Source organism: Populus euphratica, unplaced genomic scaffold (assembly GCF_000495115.2).
Source record: "Populus euphratica unplaced genomic scaffold, PopEup_1.0 scaffold1672.1, whole genome shotgun sequence".
Lineage (NCBI taxonomy): Eukaryota > Viridiplantae > Streptophyta > Magnoliopsida > Malpighiales > Salicaceae > Populus > Populus euphratica.
The window spans coordinates 4,035-18,927 of record NW_011501511.1 but is presented as its reverse complement, the minus strand read 5'-3'; the positions used below and the strand labels follow the sequence as shown (position 1 = coordinate 18,927).

Sequence of the window (14,893 nt, the reverse complement as noted above, 5' to 3'; positions counted from 1 at the left end):
AGAGACAAGCGTTAACACTATTCAGATATGATGTGGCAGACCATCTGGTTATAGTGATCCTTTTGTATGAGAAAAGGTGTGCTTAGGTTACTTTGATAATTGAAAGGTTTGGCAAGTACTTGTAAACTTGGCCACAAACGCTCTCAAAATGGAAAGTTTGGAAGAGCTGCAAGATGCAAGCTTGTGTTGAAAAAGAAAGAGGATAATTGCTCCACATGAATGGCAAAAGGGGTGATTGTTAGGTTGGTTGTCATTTCATGTGCAACAAATGGAAGGCACCAACCATTGACTATTGATTATTGGTAGCCACCATTGTTGAATGAGCTAGAGTTAGTGGCCACCAATATTGACAACAAACCAAGAAGAGCCTCCATGAATGCCTATAAATAGAGGCATATATGAGAGAGCAAAATGAGAGAAAGAAAAAAGCATGAAGAGTTTTGTGAGAATGTGAAGAGAATAGAGAAAAAGAGAGAGCTGCAATGGCAGCAGCTGCAAGTGCAGCAAATAGAGGGTTAGGAGTAGAGTAGAGTGAAGTTATCATTCTCTTTCATGTATTTGTTTTGTATTCTTTCTCTAATCTTTAATAATATAGACTCTCTTCCATGGATGTAGGTGGTTTTACCGAACCACGTTAAATATTGTGTCAGTGTGCTTGGTCTTCTATGAACAAGTAGCAGTACATCACCGGTTGAATTCCCAATAGAAGGAAGTCCTTCTAGCATTGCAAGCATTTACCTGGCGACTCAAAACTGCAATAAATGCTGAGATAAATGCTTGACATTCGCCGAGTCAGGCTCTACTTGATAATGGTCTTTTGTGCCTTTGGAATTTTTCCATCTGCAACATATTTCTTTTTCCCTGTATTTTTGTATTCTTTCTTGTGTTGCAAAGCCAATATGTTGTTCCTTTTGCCCTATCTTGAATCCATGGAAATGTCCATTAGAGAATGAAATCTGTGTGTATTAAAGCCCGTGTCTTTTCTTATGAATAACTCCATGCCCATGTTTTACAAACTATGAAACAGTTGTGGATGCTGCAGCCCAATTTCTGTAAAGAAAGAAAGAAAAATCCAGCGCTTTGCCGAATATACCTCTTTATTGGTTACTTAGATTGATGGCTCGCATAATGCTGCTAGTTTGACAAAAATTATTTTTAAATAAAAACAAAAATTAAAAAATATTTTTTAAAAAATAAAAAATTTAATAATTATATTAAATCTTAATTAATTTGATAATATAATAAAAAAATTACACAATAAAAACAATGAATAAAATAAATAAAAATATTACCTAAACCAAAGCTAGTTTTACACGTAAAGATAATTAGTTGGCAAATCAACATGGTGAAATCTTGCAAAAATTTAATTAATTAAATATAAGGAAATAATTTTTTTTAAAAAAAGTCTCACTAAAAATAGATTAAAAATAAAACAATTAATAGTTAAAAAATAAAGATTAAGTTTAATATAAAAAAATAAAAATATAATTAAAAAAATCAATTAAGAGAATTTGAATGATGTAATTGAAAAGATAATTAAGTAAAAGAATGTTTAGAAATAATAGCAACAATTAAAAATATAATGGGAATTAAATCTAAAAAATTTATAAAAAAAATAAAATTATTTAGATAGCCTAGAATAAATCAAATTAATACGAAGGTTTAGAGTGTGTTTGGTATTGCGGTAGCTGTTATGGTTGTGGTTTGAAAAAAATTATTTTATAAAAAGTATTTTAAACTGAGATTGATTTGAAAAAATAGGTGTTTGATTCAAAATGTGATTGAAATTGAGGCTAAAGAAAAAGTAGTTTAACGTATTTGATTAAAAATACTTTTGAAATTAAAGTTATAGAATAATTTTAAAAAATATATATTAATATTGATGGTTTTAAATTTAAGTATTGTAGAATTAATTACTCCTTTTACATCATGAAATAAATAATACTTTATATAAAATATTTTTTTATTATTCTATTAAACTATTTATAATTCCATTACATATAAAATTTATCCGATAAGAATTATAATTTTCATAATATTTTAAGCGTGTAATAAAATTAAATAAAATACTATCAGGTATAAAATTGATATTATAGTGCGAGTGAATTTAATTCACTATATATTAATTTTTAAGAAAAAAAATATTGTTCACATCACAATACGAATGAATTTAATTTACTTTAAATTATTTTAGAAAAATTAATAAAATTAATACTCTAAAAAAATATAAACAATACATATAAATTGCACTGTTTATTATTTTTCAAGTGAATAATATAAATTTTTTGTAATTATTACTTAACAATGTATTCTATACTATTTATATTAATTAAAATTAGTGTAAATAATATATACACAGCAGTAAAATGTTATTTTTTTTCCTGCGTGTTAGATGCAAAAAAAAATATGGGATTTATACACATTAAAATATATTTTTTATTTATTAAATAAATTATATTTATATTTTAAATAAAACGCAAACATAACTTCGTTAACAAATAGGTTATCAGTACCTTGCATCTGGTGTTGGTACGAAACGAATAAATTTATCCGACGAACCTGAAAACTGAAAAAATAAAAAAGAACTAAAATTCTTACAATCTACCTGCAGTTTCCAAGGCATTGAGTATCAGACAATCAGTCAGCCAGTATCTTTGAACGGAACGACACTCGAAAGAATTAATGAAAATGATAGCGACAGCGTCACTGCACCATAATAGATTCACGGCCAAAGATCGAAGCATTCATTTATGTAGTTCCTTCGGCTTCTTTTCACCCAAGAATCCGGCTTTTTCCTTTCTTTCTTCCATTCCACTCAATGTCCATGAGACTGCATGCAGTTGGCAGCTGCTGCGCCGCCTGGAGTCTGAAACAATGGGGCTATCAATAGTCAGATGATGGTAGATTTGATAGGATTTTGGACCTGGATTTCTTATCTATAATGGTGGTTGAATGAATGATTAGTAAAGATTCTGAGGTTTTGAGAAAGTTTCTATATCGAACTTTACATGTCAGGCGGCCAGGGCATGGCTTCCCAGAGAAAAGATAGACCTAGAGTTTCTGACGCAGCGTGGTAAAAAGGTAGAATTATGTTTCTCAAGTTTTAATTAAGTAAACGCTAATATATTATGAAACTCAATAATTCCTAAAGATCTTATTGAGAAATAATACACAAGATTGTATGAATAGTGGCTATACCAACTTATTTAATTAAAATCAAATCAAATAAAAACTATAAATCTAACAAAAAGAAATCAAAATAATTGTTTTTTATTTTTAATATAAGTATATCAAAATTATAAAATTGAAACATAAAAAGCGACAGTACTCTCAAACACTTGCAGGTAACACGTCATGAATTCTCACTACGTTTGGCATTGAAAGCCTCACCAATTGTCACTCTTGGTGAGTTGGTGTCTTGAAGAGTCAGTTTACCATGATCTTTTCAAGAACAAGCATTTATGGGCTTTTGATCTAACAAGTTTGGATCTCTAGTTTTCATGATGGGCAAAGCCTTTCCTTACAAAAACAAAATGAAAAAAAAAAAAACTAGAACAAAGGATAGTTTTCATGATTTGAGTTTTGTATGTTTAGAAGAAAATGAATGAAAACAAGGGAAATGTAAAAGAAAATCCTCTGTTTAAATGCTAAAATTACGAGTAAAAATTTAAGGAAAGGAAGGGAATAAAGGGAAAAAAATAAATCTGATTTTTTTTATACGCAGCAAAAATTATCCACTCGGAGGAAGGAAAGGCGAGGGCTCAGAAAATATTAAAAAAATTTATCAATGTAGTTGTGTATTCTAAAAACTACTTCGCTTTATTTCCCATCAATGTATCTAAACAAATAAAACTTCATTTCTCTCGCTTTTTTAAAGGCAGATTAAAGAAATTTGATTTCCCATCTTTCCCTTTGCGTTTCTTCCTGGTTTGGTTTCTCTTCTATCTCCTAACATTTTGTAGCTCTTTTTTTAAAAAAAAACTGAGACCTAACTATCTGCATACAGAAGTTAGGAAAATTCCAAAAAATTTATGACTATGAATATTGGAAAATGGTGTTTGCCAGGCTTGAAAACTTTTAGATAGCTTTTTGCTAGTGAAAATTGCTCGTAATCTCTTTACGGATATATATATATATATCCGTAAAGAGATTACGAGCAATTTTCACTAGCAAAAAGTAGGCCAGCGACTTGCATCAATACATATCAATTTTCACATGATCCGAACATGACTTTCTTGAGTGAATTGCAAATTTGCAATGTGTTAGGACAGCCATATATTCTTACAGTGACGTAGCTTTACAAGCAAAACTCTTTTCATGTTCTTAGAGTCCATTTATGGAGGCTAAATGTTGACCTAAGAATTACTGAATATACATTCGCCATGTTCTAAGGACTTGGACTATGAGATTGAGAATCCCATCAACTGGGTGTTCAGAGAAACTTGGTCGGATATCCGTTTGCTTCTAATTTTGGCCAGTTTGACTTGAAGATTATCATCGACTAATCCTACTACTTGAAACGTAATCCAACAAGAAAGAGCATTCTATGCCATTGAGAGGATGCGTTTGCATTATATTCATTGCATCAGCACTCTTTCTTTCTTTCTTTTTTTGACATAAACATGATTTCGAGTTAAATGAATAAGTTTATCATTTAGATTTTTAGAAGTTGTTTGGTATGGTGGATTGAATTATTTATTTTTTTTGGTCAAGTGGTTTTCATAATACATTTAAAAATCAAATGTTTTCAATGATTTTAATATAAGAAGTTTGCTAAAAAAAAAATTAGAATGGTTGTATTTTGATTGATTCAGGATAAGCTATTTAATTTTTAATTCAAGTTTTTGATCGGGTTATATTAAACTAAATTTTATAATTTTATAATGAAGAACTAGCTGGGTCTTAAATGTTATGATATTATTACTATCATGTGATGAAGTCTGTAAGGTTGAACATGCAAAGAATATGAAGTAGGGTCATTTTATCTTGGCTTTTTTCAAGTGTCTATTCTTTTTTTTGTTATCATAGTTCATTAGCAATTTCCCATTTCCTTCTTTAAAAAATCTCTCTCTTCCTTTTTATTTTTATAAATGATTTTTTTTTACAATCTTATCTTATCTCTTGTACAATTAAATTATTTTTTTGTCTTTATTTTAATGGGATATTTGAATTATATTTTTGTGTTATGTCATTTTAATCCTTTATTTTTTTATTTTTTAGATTTTTTATCATTCACATGATTTTGAAATTTTTTATTATCACAAATTGATGTGATATTGAAAAAACTATACTAAATAAAATATTTGATTGCTAATAAAAATAATTACAAATAAAATATTTTAAAGTGGTGAGATGAACAATATAAAATTAACTATTAAAAAACAAAGAGTGCTATTTAAAGTAAAATATGATGATTTATGATACCAAAAAAATCATAGTAGAAGTGAAAAATGTTATTTGATAAGTTGATATATATTCACGTTCAACTCATAAAATATATAAAAATAAATTAAATTATAAAAAAATGCTTGATCATAATTAGGTATTAAAATAATTTCATGAATCTTTTAAATTATCCAACCTCTTCATCCTTTTCTTTTACTAATAAGAAATATTTACTTTTGAGCGACAATGGAGAACAAGAAAAGATGGGTATCTAGCAACATACCATACTATTCATGAGTCCATGATCAAATTATTGCAATGTACTAGTGAGTCGTGCCCCGTCAACATGGAGACAGAAGGCTATTTCTCCTTGACACCTGCTACGTGAGAAGGAGACCAGCCATTAACATCGTACATGTCTAACTTATGAGCACCATTATTTGGATGCAGCTGTGTGCCTTGTGTGATCTCCATCGACAACTATTGCCGACATCTCTTGCCCTCCCCACCCTCCCATGCCTATTGGCTGCCGATACTTGTCACATTGGGTGGCCTTCATCAATGGTTTTTGATATTGTTTTTCTCCTTTTTAGTTTTTTTTTTAATTGAGTTTTCTTAAAAAAACCAAGAAAATTGTTAAAAAAAACATTTTGAAATTCTAAAATATTGTTTAATGAATTCTAATATTTTAAAAAAACCAATAAATTCATGGTTGAGTTTTGATTGGGTAAAAACCATTTACTTGTTAACCAGGTCAATTAAAAAAAAATTATTTATTTAATTTAAAGTAATCAGAGTGTTGAATCGATGTCACAAGCTAGTTCATATTTTAAAACATGAAATAAAATTTTGATGGTGTTATAACATTAATTTTTTGATAAAAAAAATTTAGAAAAGAAAAATTACATCTCACGGACATTATATAAAAATATCTTTAACATAACATATGGTCGGATACTTTTTCATAGATCTTAAAAACCATGACTCACACCTTGAAACACAACTTTCTCGAACTAGTAATCCTAGGACATAGAATAAGCTTCGGAGTAGCTGGTAACAAGCAAGCACACCCTCGTCTTGATTGCAATACCTGCTCTCCAGGTGGCTTCGAGATTTACTGATGTACTAGCAAGAGACGTGGCTTCTCTGGAACTATGGGTATGGGATGCTAATATTGCTGTCTCATACCATATCTCGAAAAACAAGGGAATGGAAGATCAGAACTTGATGTACCCATGCAATCATAATTTGAGTGGACCACATCCAAGCGTGTGTTTGGTTTGACGGTTTAATTTTATTTTTTATTAATTTTTTTATTTTTATTAAAAAGTATTTTTTATAATTGTAAATTGTTTTAATATATTAATATTAAAAATAACTATTATGACGTTGTAAAATACACTATAATAATTCAAGAATAGGAGGGAGGTGAATGAGTTAGGTCTTTGAAAAAAATTATTCGTTGAATCTGAAAATTCTGATGGGTAACTTTAAATTGGATTGTTGAACCAATCATTTTTATTTTATATTATGATTTGATTATTTTAAATTTATTTTTATTTTATATTATAATTTGATTATTTTATATTTAATATGATATCCTGTCTAATATATGCATGAACACCATGAATAATCTTGACTCACATTTATCTTTAAAGATATTCTATGATATTTCTTTTCATTATGATTTATAAGCATAAAACAACATAATTTATCTTATCTTATTCATGATTATTTGATTGACTAGAATCTGTTTAACTCCTACTATATCCTTTATATTGCAAGATTAAACTATTTAATAATGAAGTAATTTGTCATCTTATTTGTAAAATCACTCCAGTTAAATCTATCATTAAAGATATAACTTAAAATTAAAAAATATATTTAATAAACTAAACCTTTAAAAAAATAAATGAATTGTTTAAAAATAATTTCTTTATAAAACACACAAATATCATAAAAAATCAAAAAACTACTTCATTATTTTTGGTAAATAAAATCACTAAATAATTCAATTAAGGTCCACGTAAATTTTTTAATCAATAAAAACTAGAGAAACAAAAAACCAAACATGGTTTTTATCACAACTCATGGAGCTTGCATAGCTTTCAAGATATTGATATTTCCAAGGCTATGCATATTAATAATAATAATAATAAAAAACTTAATAATAACTTGCCGGGAACCCAATGGTTAATAAAGGAAAGCGAAAGGGAGAACTTTTTCTCAGATGGGAAATGGATGAGAGGAGAATCAAGAATGTAAAATCTATGCTTGAAGGCATAGATTGATTGGTGGGTTAAATTTTATTTTTAAAAAAAATTTAAAAAATATTATTTTAATAAAAAATAAAAAAAATAAAAGATAATAAATTTATAACCAGATCTTAACTAGGTCTTATTGAGTTAATAAGATTTTTTCTTCTCTTTATTTTTTTAATATAAATGTTTCTTATCTTAAATTAACTGAATTTCAAATCAATCTTTCAAGTCAGATCGAGTTTCAAGTTAAATCGAATTTTAAAATTATGCTTGCAAAGCTCGGTTTTGGTCAAGAAAAATCAATTAAATTTTTTTGTTTTTTTAAATAATATTTAAAATGATATTATTTTTATAAAAAAATAAAAATTTATAAATTAAAAGTTAAATTTTAACTGGATCTCAAGTTAATTAAATTAACTTAATTTTTTTATTTATTTTACAATTTAGATTGGTTTAGATGATGAATTTATCAAGTTTCTAACCAATCAATTAGCTTGTTTTAAATTCAACAACAATAATAAAAGACTGTTTGAAAGGGTAGTTGGACAACGTCTTTTCAAAAATTTGATTTTTTTAAGTTAAAAATTAATAATTTTTAGTATTTTTTATGTGATAACATAATAAATAAATAAAATATTATGTTAATATATTTTTAAATAAAAAACAATTTAAAAAGTAAGATTGTAGGCTTTCCTACCCGGTGAAAAGAGCTTTTTAGGAGACACCATTACCAAGTAATTAAGAAGTAATTTTTGTATTGGAAAGGACAAGTGTCACCTTTTGCTTCCATCCAATGCATTAACAGGATGGCCACATAGATTTAGGGTTGGTGTTTGACCTCGTCCGAAGGAAAGCAGGCCGCACGACTTTAGACCTGCGGACTCGGAACTCAATAGTTAATGCTGCCCATTAAGACACAGCTAATCTTTCTCCATTATTACACACCTATTTTTCAAATATGCCCTATTTTTTCTCAACATTTCACATTTCTTCCCTCTAGATGCCCTTGTTATTTATTGGCCATTCTCCCCCCTTATCACCCTCCAAGAGATTTCACAAACAAGAAATCAAGATCCCTTTCAGGGGACTTGCTTTCACTCTTTTAGGTTTATGGTTGATTTGATAATTGGATCTTTCATGGAAAAGGGGATTTGAATTTATATATGTTCTTGTTCTGGGAAAAAAAAATAATTGAAAACTTATATTTTTTACTATTGTTTTTTAAATTAAATTAGCTGTGAAAAGAAGAGGAATGTCAAATGATAAACGTTAATAATGCTTTAGAAATGAAAGTATAGGCTAAATTAAGTAATTCTTATTAAAACATGCACTCCTTGTAGGATGTAATTCATCTATGGATTGGTAAATCTTTTTATAGTTTATTTTAGCTATTAACCATAAGACTCGGCAGCATAAATAGACATAAGAACAAGCAAGCAATTTGGGGGCAATTAAAGAAGGAAACATGCATAGTGTGGCCAAATCAAATTCCAAATATAGCTTGGTGCGGCATAAAACAAATTGAATAGAAATGCAAGGATTCGGCACTGCTGAATCATTGCATTTCAAGTCGGCTTGCCAAAAGAGTTGTCTAGATAAATTCGTAATTAGAAATCTGATTTAAATTAAGTTTTAAATTGAATTAAAAAAATATTAACTTAATAAAACTTGATAAATGCGATAATAATTCAACAAAACTCGATGTAGACTAAGCTTAATCAGCATCATAGATAAAAATAAAATAAAAAACAATATTTTCTCAATAAAAAAAATTCACTCAGTAACCTACAAATTAATATAAGAATTCAATAACTTGTAATTTTTTTCCGATCAGATCTGACTTCCGAGAACTATATATGAAAATTGTGAGATAAAACAAGATAATTATGAAACTAACACCACCAAACTTAGTTTCTAGATACTAAAAATGGAATTCACATCATCACAACCATTCTTCTAATTTTTTGGTATGCTATTTCTTTTAGGAGACAAATCCGGGAATCATAGAAACTTCCTCTTCCTGAATCGTACCCCAACAAAGAAAAAGAAAATCCCCTCCAAGAAAAAAAGAAAGTAAAAGAAAGAAAAGGCCAGCATTGGTTACCAGCTTCTCCTTTTGCTTTCCTCATCAAAATCTTGAACGGCTCTTACATGTTTTTTTCCTCAAAAACAAGAACCAGCCCATTTCAGAAGACCATCTTAGCAGAACAAGAAACAGAAAACACAACACAAACGATCTCGAGAAACAGAACAAAAAAACACAGCTTGTTGTCGTTGTCTTTGTTTTGTTGGTTCCCTCCCAAGTCTCCCCTTTTCCTTGGTCCGCTGCAAAAAATGCAGCTTTTGTTCTTGAAAACTAGCATGAAACAAAAACAATGACAGATGGGAGATGGGATAAGGGAGGAGAGAGAGAGGGAGGCCACAAAGATTGAGTCTTTGTAGGTAGAGAGAGAGAAATGAGCAAAGAGAACACTGGCATTGTAAAGGCATGGGAAGCAAAAGTTAGGAAATCACAGGCAACAAAGAAGAAGAACAAAAACAACAGTGCCTTTCTCACCATGATGTCAGCAGCAGTAGCTCATGTTGATGATGACGATCCTCCTTGTAAAGAACCTGTAAACCATGCAGAAAAGATCCTTTCTAATGGTGATTTCTACACAGGCCAATGGCTTGACAACCTCCCTCATGGACATGGAAAATATCTCTGGACAGATGGTTGCATGTATCTCGGCGAATGGTATAAAGGTAAGACAATGGGAAAAGGCAAATTTAGCTGGCCCTCTGGTGCTACTTACGAGGGGGAATTCAAGGGGGGTTATATGGATGGTAGAGGGACCTATACAGGTTCTTCAGGTGATACTTTTAGAGGTTACTGGGTTATGAATTTGAAACATGGAAATGGTACACAGAGTTATGCTAATGGTGATTATTATGATGGTGATTGGAGAAGAGGGTCACAAGATGGACACGGAAGGTACCAGTGGAAGAGCTCGAATCATTATATTGGTCAATGGAAGACTGGCTTGATGAATGGTAGTGGAACTATGATTTGGAGCAATGGGAATAGGTATGATGGGTTTTGGCAAGATGGATTGCCCAGAGGAAATGGGAGTTTTAGATGGCCAGATGGAAGTTTTTATGTGGGGTTTTGGAGTAAAGATCCTAAAGAGCAAAATGGGACTTACTATCCATCTGGGTCTGTGTCAGAGAATTTGGATTGGGATCCGCAAGAGTTGTTTTTGGATTTGAATGATTGCAAGATTGCTACTTGTGAAAAGATGTCAATTTTGCCATCACAGAAGATGTTGAGTTGGCCTGGGGTTCTTGATCAAGGGAATGCTAAGCCAGTGAAAAGGAATGCTAATGAAGGAAGGCTCAGGAGGATATCAGTGGATGGGAGGCTGAGTAACTACAGCGTGGCTTCATTGGATAGCTGTGATGTCTCTAGTGGTTGTGGTGATGGGGAATTGAGGGATGTCGAAGATGGGTTTGGAAATCTTCAGGTTGAAGAATTGGATCCAAAAATTTATAAATTGAGAACACAGCCTGTGAAGAAGCAAGGGGAAACAATATCAAAAGGGCATAAGAATTATGAACTAATGCTCAATCTGCAGTTAGGAATAAGGTATTTGGGATTTGGTAAATGCTTCTTTGTTTGCTCTGATCCTTCGTATTGCTCATGTCTATCAATCATTCGCTATTAACTATTTGGTAGGATGTTTATTCAAAGTCCAAACGTTTTCTTCTCTATATGCCAAAATCAATGCGTTTCATCTGTTGGTAATAAGTTCAATATCATTTCTTGCTTGGCATCTAGTTTAGTGTTTTACTAGATTTTTCTCTGTAGTGTTCATAATGCTCCTTTTCTACTCTATTCTGCCTCTTAGTTCATGTGTGATGGCAATTGTTATCTTTCACTTACGGTTTTTAGATATGCTCCCACCTCCCAGTTGGTGGCGACCAGCAATCGATCTCCTGATAAAGCATTTAGAATCTTTCATGCATGTGGTTGATTTCTGATATGACTACGATTGGGCAGACATTCCGTGGGACGGCCCGCGCCAGCTATATCTCTTGATCTGAAGTCTTCGGCGTTTGACCCCAAAGAAAAAGTATGGACTAAATTTCCACCAGAGGGATCGAAGCACACTCCACCTCACCAGTCTAGCGAGTTCAAATGGAAGGATTACTGTCCTGTAGTTTTCAGGTCAGAGCTTGAAACATGTTCTTTTTGCACAAGGGCTGGGCCAGGCATCTTTTAGCAGGAATTGTAATATGTCAATGAAACTAGTTCAATGCAAGGGATAATTATACTGAAAATGGATTCGATTTGCTCCTGCATTCATGTATTTTATGCTTGTGACAGACTCAATTAAAATAAAGAATATGCCGATAGTGCTTAGTGATTCATGCAGTGCATTCATCTAAGCCTTGCATGATCATATCTTAGCATCATCGTTCTCTCTACAGTTGATACGAATAAGGGCTGACCGTTCCCAATGATCCTACTTTCAGGACTCTCAGGAAATTGTTCAATGTGGATGCAGCTGATTACATGTTATCGATATGCGGGAACGATGCACTTAGGGAGCTCTCATCCCCAGGAAAGCGTGGAAGCTTTTTTTACTTAACAAATGATGATCGCTACATGATAAAGACAATAAAGAAGGCAGAAGTAAAAGTCAGTATCATCATTTTATCACTTTGTTTACTTTATTTGAATTTGAGATAAAATGCCACTTCCATTCTTATATGATAGTTTACAATCTTTGCAACAGCTTTATGGCTGACAATGGTTTTTTCCTTCATGATTAAATAGTTCATCATATTATCCATTTTGTCAGCAATTCCAGAATGAAATCTCTGTTTTATAACCTATTCTGCATAATTCCTTAACACAAGGATTCTAATACATTGCCTTACCTGGATAATGCAATTACAGGTCCTCTTGAGGATGCTGCCAGCCTACTATAATCATGTTCGGGCATTCAAGAACACACTAGTAACCAAATTTTATGGTCTTCATTGTGTGAAATTAACAGGGCCAAATCAGAAGAAGGTAATGTGAAGGGCATAGAACTCCAATTTTGGATAAAAAGTTTATCCAACTCCTGAACCTGATGGAAATTATTCATGTGGAGCAGGTTCGATTTGTCATTATGGGGAATCTGTTTTGTTCTGAGTTTTCTATTCATCGGCGCTTTGACTTGAAAGGTTCTTCCCATGGCCGCATAACTTCTAAACCTGAGTCAGAAATTGATCCAACAACCACCCTCAAGGACCTTGATCTCAATTACATATTTCGGTTGCAGAAATCCTGGTTCCAAGAGTTTTGCAGGTGAAAATGATGCCTCATTTCTTAGTTCTGCATTCCATTTTTCTTCTATTATTGTATCCTTCCCATTTTTAATGCAGGAAAGTATGGGAAAAATCCTATGTCCCTACTATAATAATAAGGGCCATACCTGCATTTCAACTGCTAAATTTAATCAGAGTTCTGGCTCCGATGTTTTTCCAGAAAATATCTTCAAAATCTTTCATTCAAGTGGGAAATATGGAATTATCACCTATAATGCTTCTCTATCAAATCTCATATTAAACAAGTACTCCCATTACTGGTAGTATCTAGAAATGATTTGGTTAGAAGTTGAGTTAATTCATAGCTCTCTATTCAACTTTTGTGACTTGCTATCACAACCATACCTGCATAATTAATGTATTTTTATCAACTTGAAAGATAAATGCTGGTGTTTTTCAAAAGTATTGTTTGCATGTAGCTTTTTTTATACTGTTTATATCAGTATCCTGAAGAGTCCCATCATGCAGGCAAGTGGACAGAGATTGTGACTTCCTTGAACAGGAGAGAATAATGGATTACAGTCTTTTGGTTGGTCTTCACTTTCAAGAAGCTTCGGGCAGGGAAGCCCTCACACCTTCTCGTGCATCTGGAATTCGGACTCCCCCGGGAATTCGCACTCCTACTGGAGTTCGGACTCCCACCGGACTTCACACTCCTACAGGTTATTTCTCGTCACATCTAAATTTACTGCTATTTCTAGTTTCATAATAAATGTTTGCCTAATGAAAGAAACTTCTCTGTATCTTTAGGAATTGGAGATGAAAGTGAATCAGGAGCTCCACGCCTTTCAAGAGTGGATTTAGATAAGCTTTTCATGGACCCCTCTCGGTAAATTACTGGCTTCTCAGGATGTTGGATTAAGTGGATTCAATTTCTCGGCTCTTGTTGCAATCTTGAATCCAAACACAACATTTCTTTTTCTCATTCATTTTTAATGTTTGTGCAGGTGGGCTTCCATTAAGTTAGGTATAAACATGCCAGCAAGGGTTGAAAAGACCAGAAAAAGAGACTCTGAAGCTCAGCTGATTGGAGAACCAACGGGGGTGTTGCATGAAGTCGTCCTATTTTTTGGTATCATAGACATACTACAAGACTATGATATTAGCAAAAAGCTCGAGCACGCATACAAGTCTATGCAGTATGACCCAACTTCAATCTCTGCAGTCGATCCAAAGCAATACTCAAAACGGTTCCGGGATTTCATCTTCAGAGTATTTGCAGAAGATACTTGAAGGGTACAGATTGATTAGGATCTTCTTAAAGCAAACCGTGGCCATGCATGTGCATACACATTCTTTGCTAGAGATGGGAGCACTTTAATGTCGGCTAAAGGTTAGTGTTCTCACCATCTACTTGGCCACTGGGAACGATTTGTCGCAGCCAGGAATGATGTTTACAATCCGCATTGCATTTCACCCCGCACCATCATATCTGCTAATTTAGTTACATATGATATATCCTAGGAAAGGTATATACACCAGAGCTATTCGAGCTTCTTTCAAGTGTAAATGAGTTAACCAGGTGAAGTATGTATCTACATTGAAATTGATTCTTTTTGTACCCATTTTTTCCCCTGGAATGCGAGTGAATGTACATAAGGAAAGTGAAATGGAACTAACTTTAGGGTCTTCAATCTTTCAACGAAATTCTCTGTTGATGTAGATGGACCATCATCCAATTTTTCTTTCTATCATTACATATTTAATTGATCAGTGCTTGATTCCCACCTTTTTCAAGAGCCAACAATTTATTTCCTGGAAACACTGCTTGATGCCAGAATGTTTTGAAGAAGAAATTGGGAAGTTGAAGTATTCAATAATGTTCCCTGAAAACACTGTTTAACAGAACGAATGAAGAAATGAAACTGTAGGGAGTGTCAAGGCAGTTG

The 14,893-nt window shown here is 32.0% G+C and overlaps 1 protein-coding gene across 1 annotated transcript; it reads left to right on the top strand.

Moving 5' to 3' along the window:
* Nucleotides 1–9,547: 9,547 nt before the first annotated feature.
* LOC105117988 (phosphatidylinositol 4-phosphate 5-kinase 6-like) lies at nt 9,548–14,646 on the top strand. Its single transcript, XM_011015824.1, has 8 exons — nt 9,548–11,271; nt 11,686–11,853; nt 12,162–12,327; nt 12,589–12,705; nt 12,791–12,984; nt 13,473–13,666; nt 13,755–13,833; nt 13,952–14,646. The coding sequence occupies exons 1-8, from the start codon at nt 10,103–10,105 to the stop codon at nt 14,235–14,237; spliced, it is 2,373 nt and encodes a 790-aa protein (XP_011014126.1). The 5' UTR covers nt 9,548–10,102; the 3' UTR covers nt 14,238–14,646.
* The last annotated feature ends 247 nt before the right edge of the window (nt 14,647–14,893 follow it).

Bases quoted from the DNA above. Each gene is read 5' to 3' on its own strand.
- LOC105117988 (XM_011015824.1), top strand. From the start codon at position 10,103: ATGAGCAAAGAGAACACTGGCATTGTAAAGGCATGGGAAGCAAAAGTT. The intron at 11,854-12,161 runs GTCAGAGCTTGA...TCCTACTTTCAG, and splicing joins TACTGTCCTGTAGTTTTCAG to GACTCTCAGGAAATTGTTCA. The intron at 13,834-13,951 runs GTAAATTACTGG...ATGTTTGTGCAG, and splicing joins CTTTTCATGGACCCCTCTCG to GTGGGCTTCCATTAAGTTAG.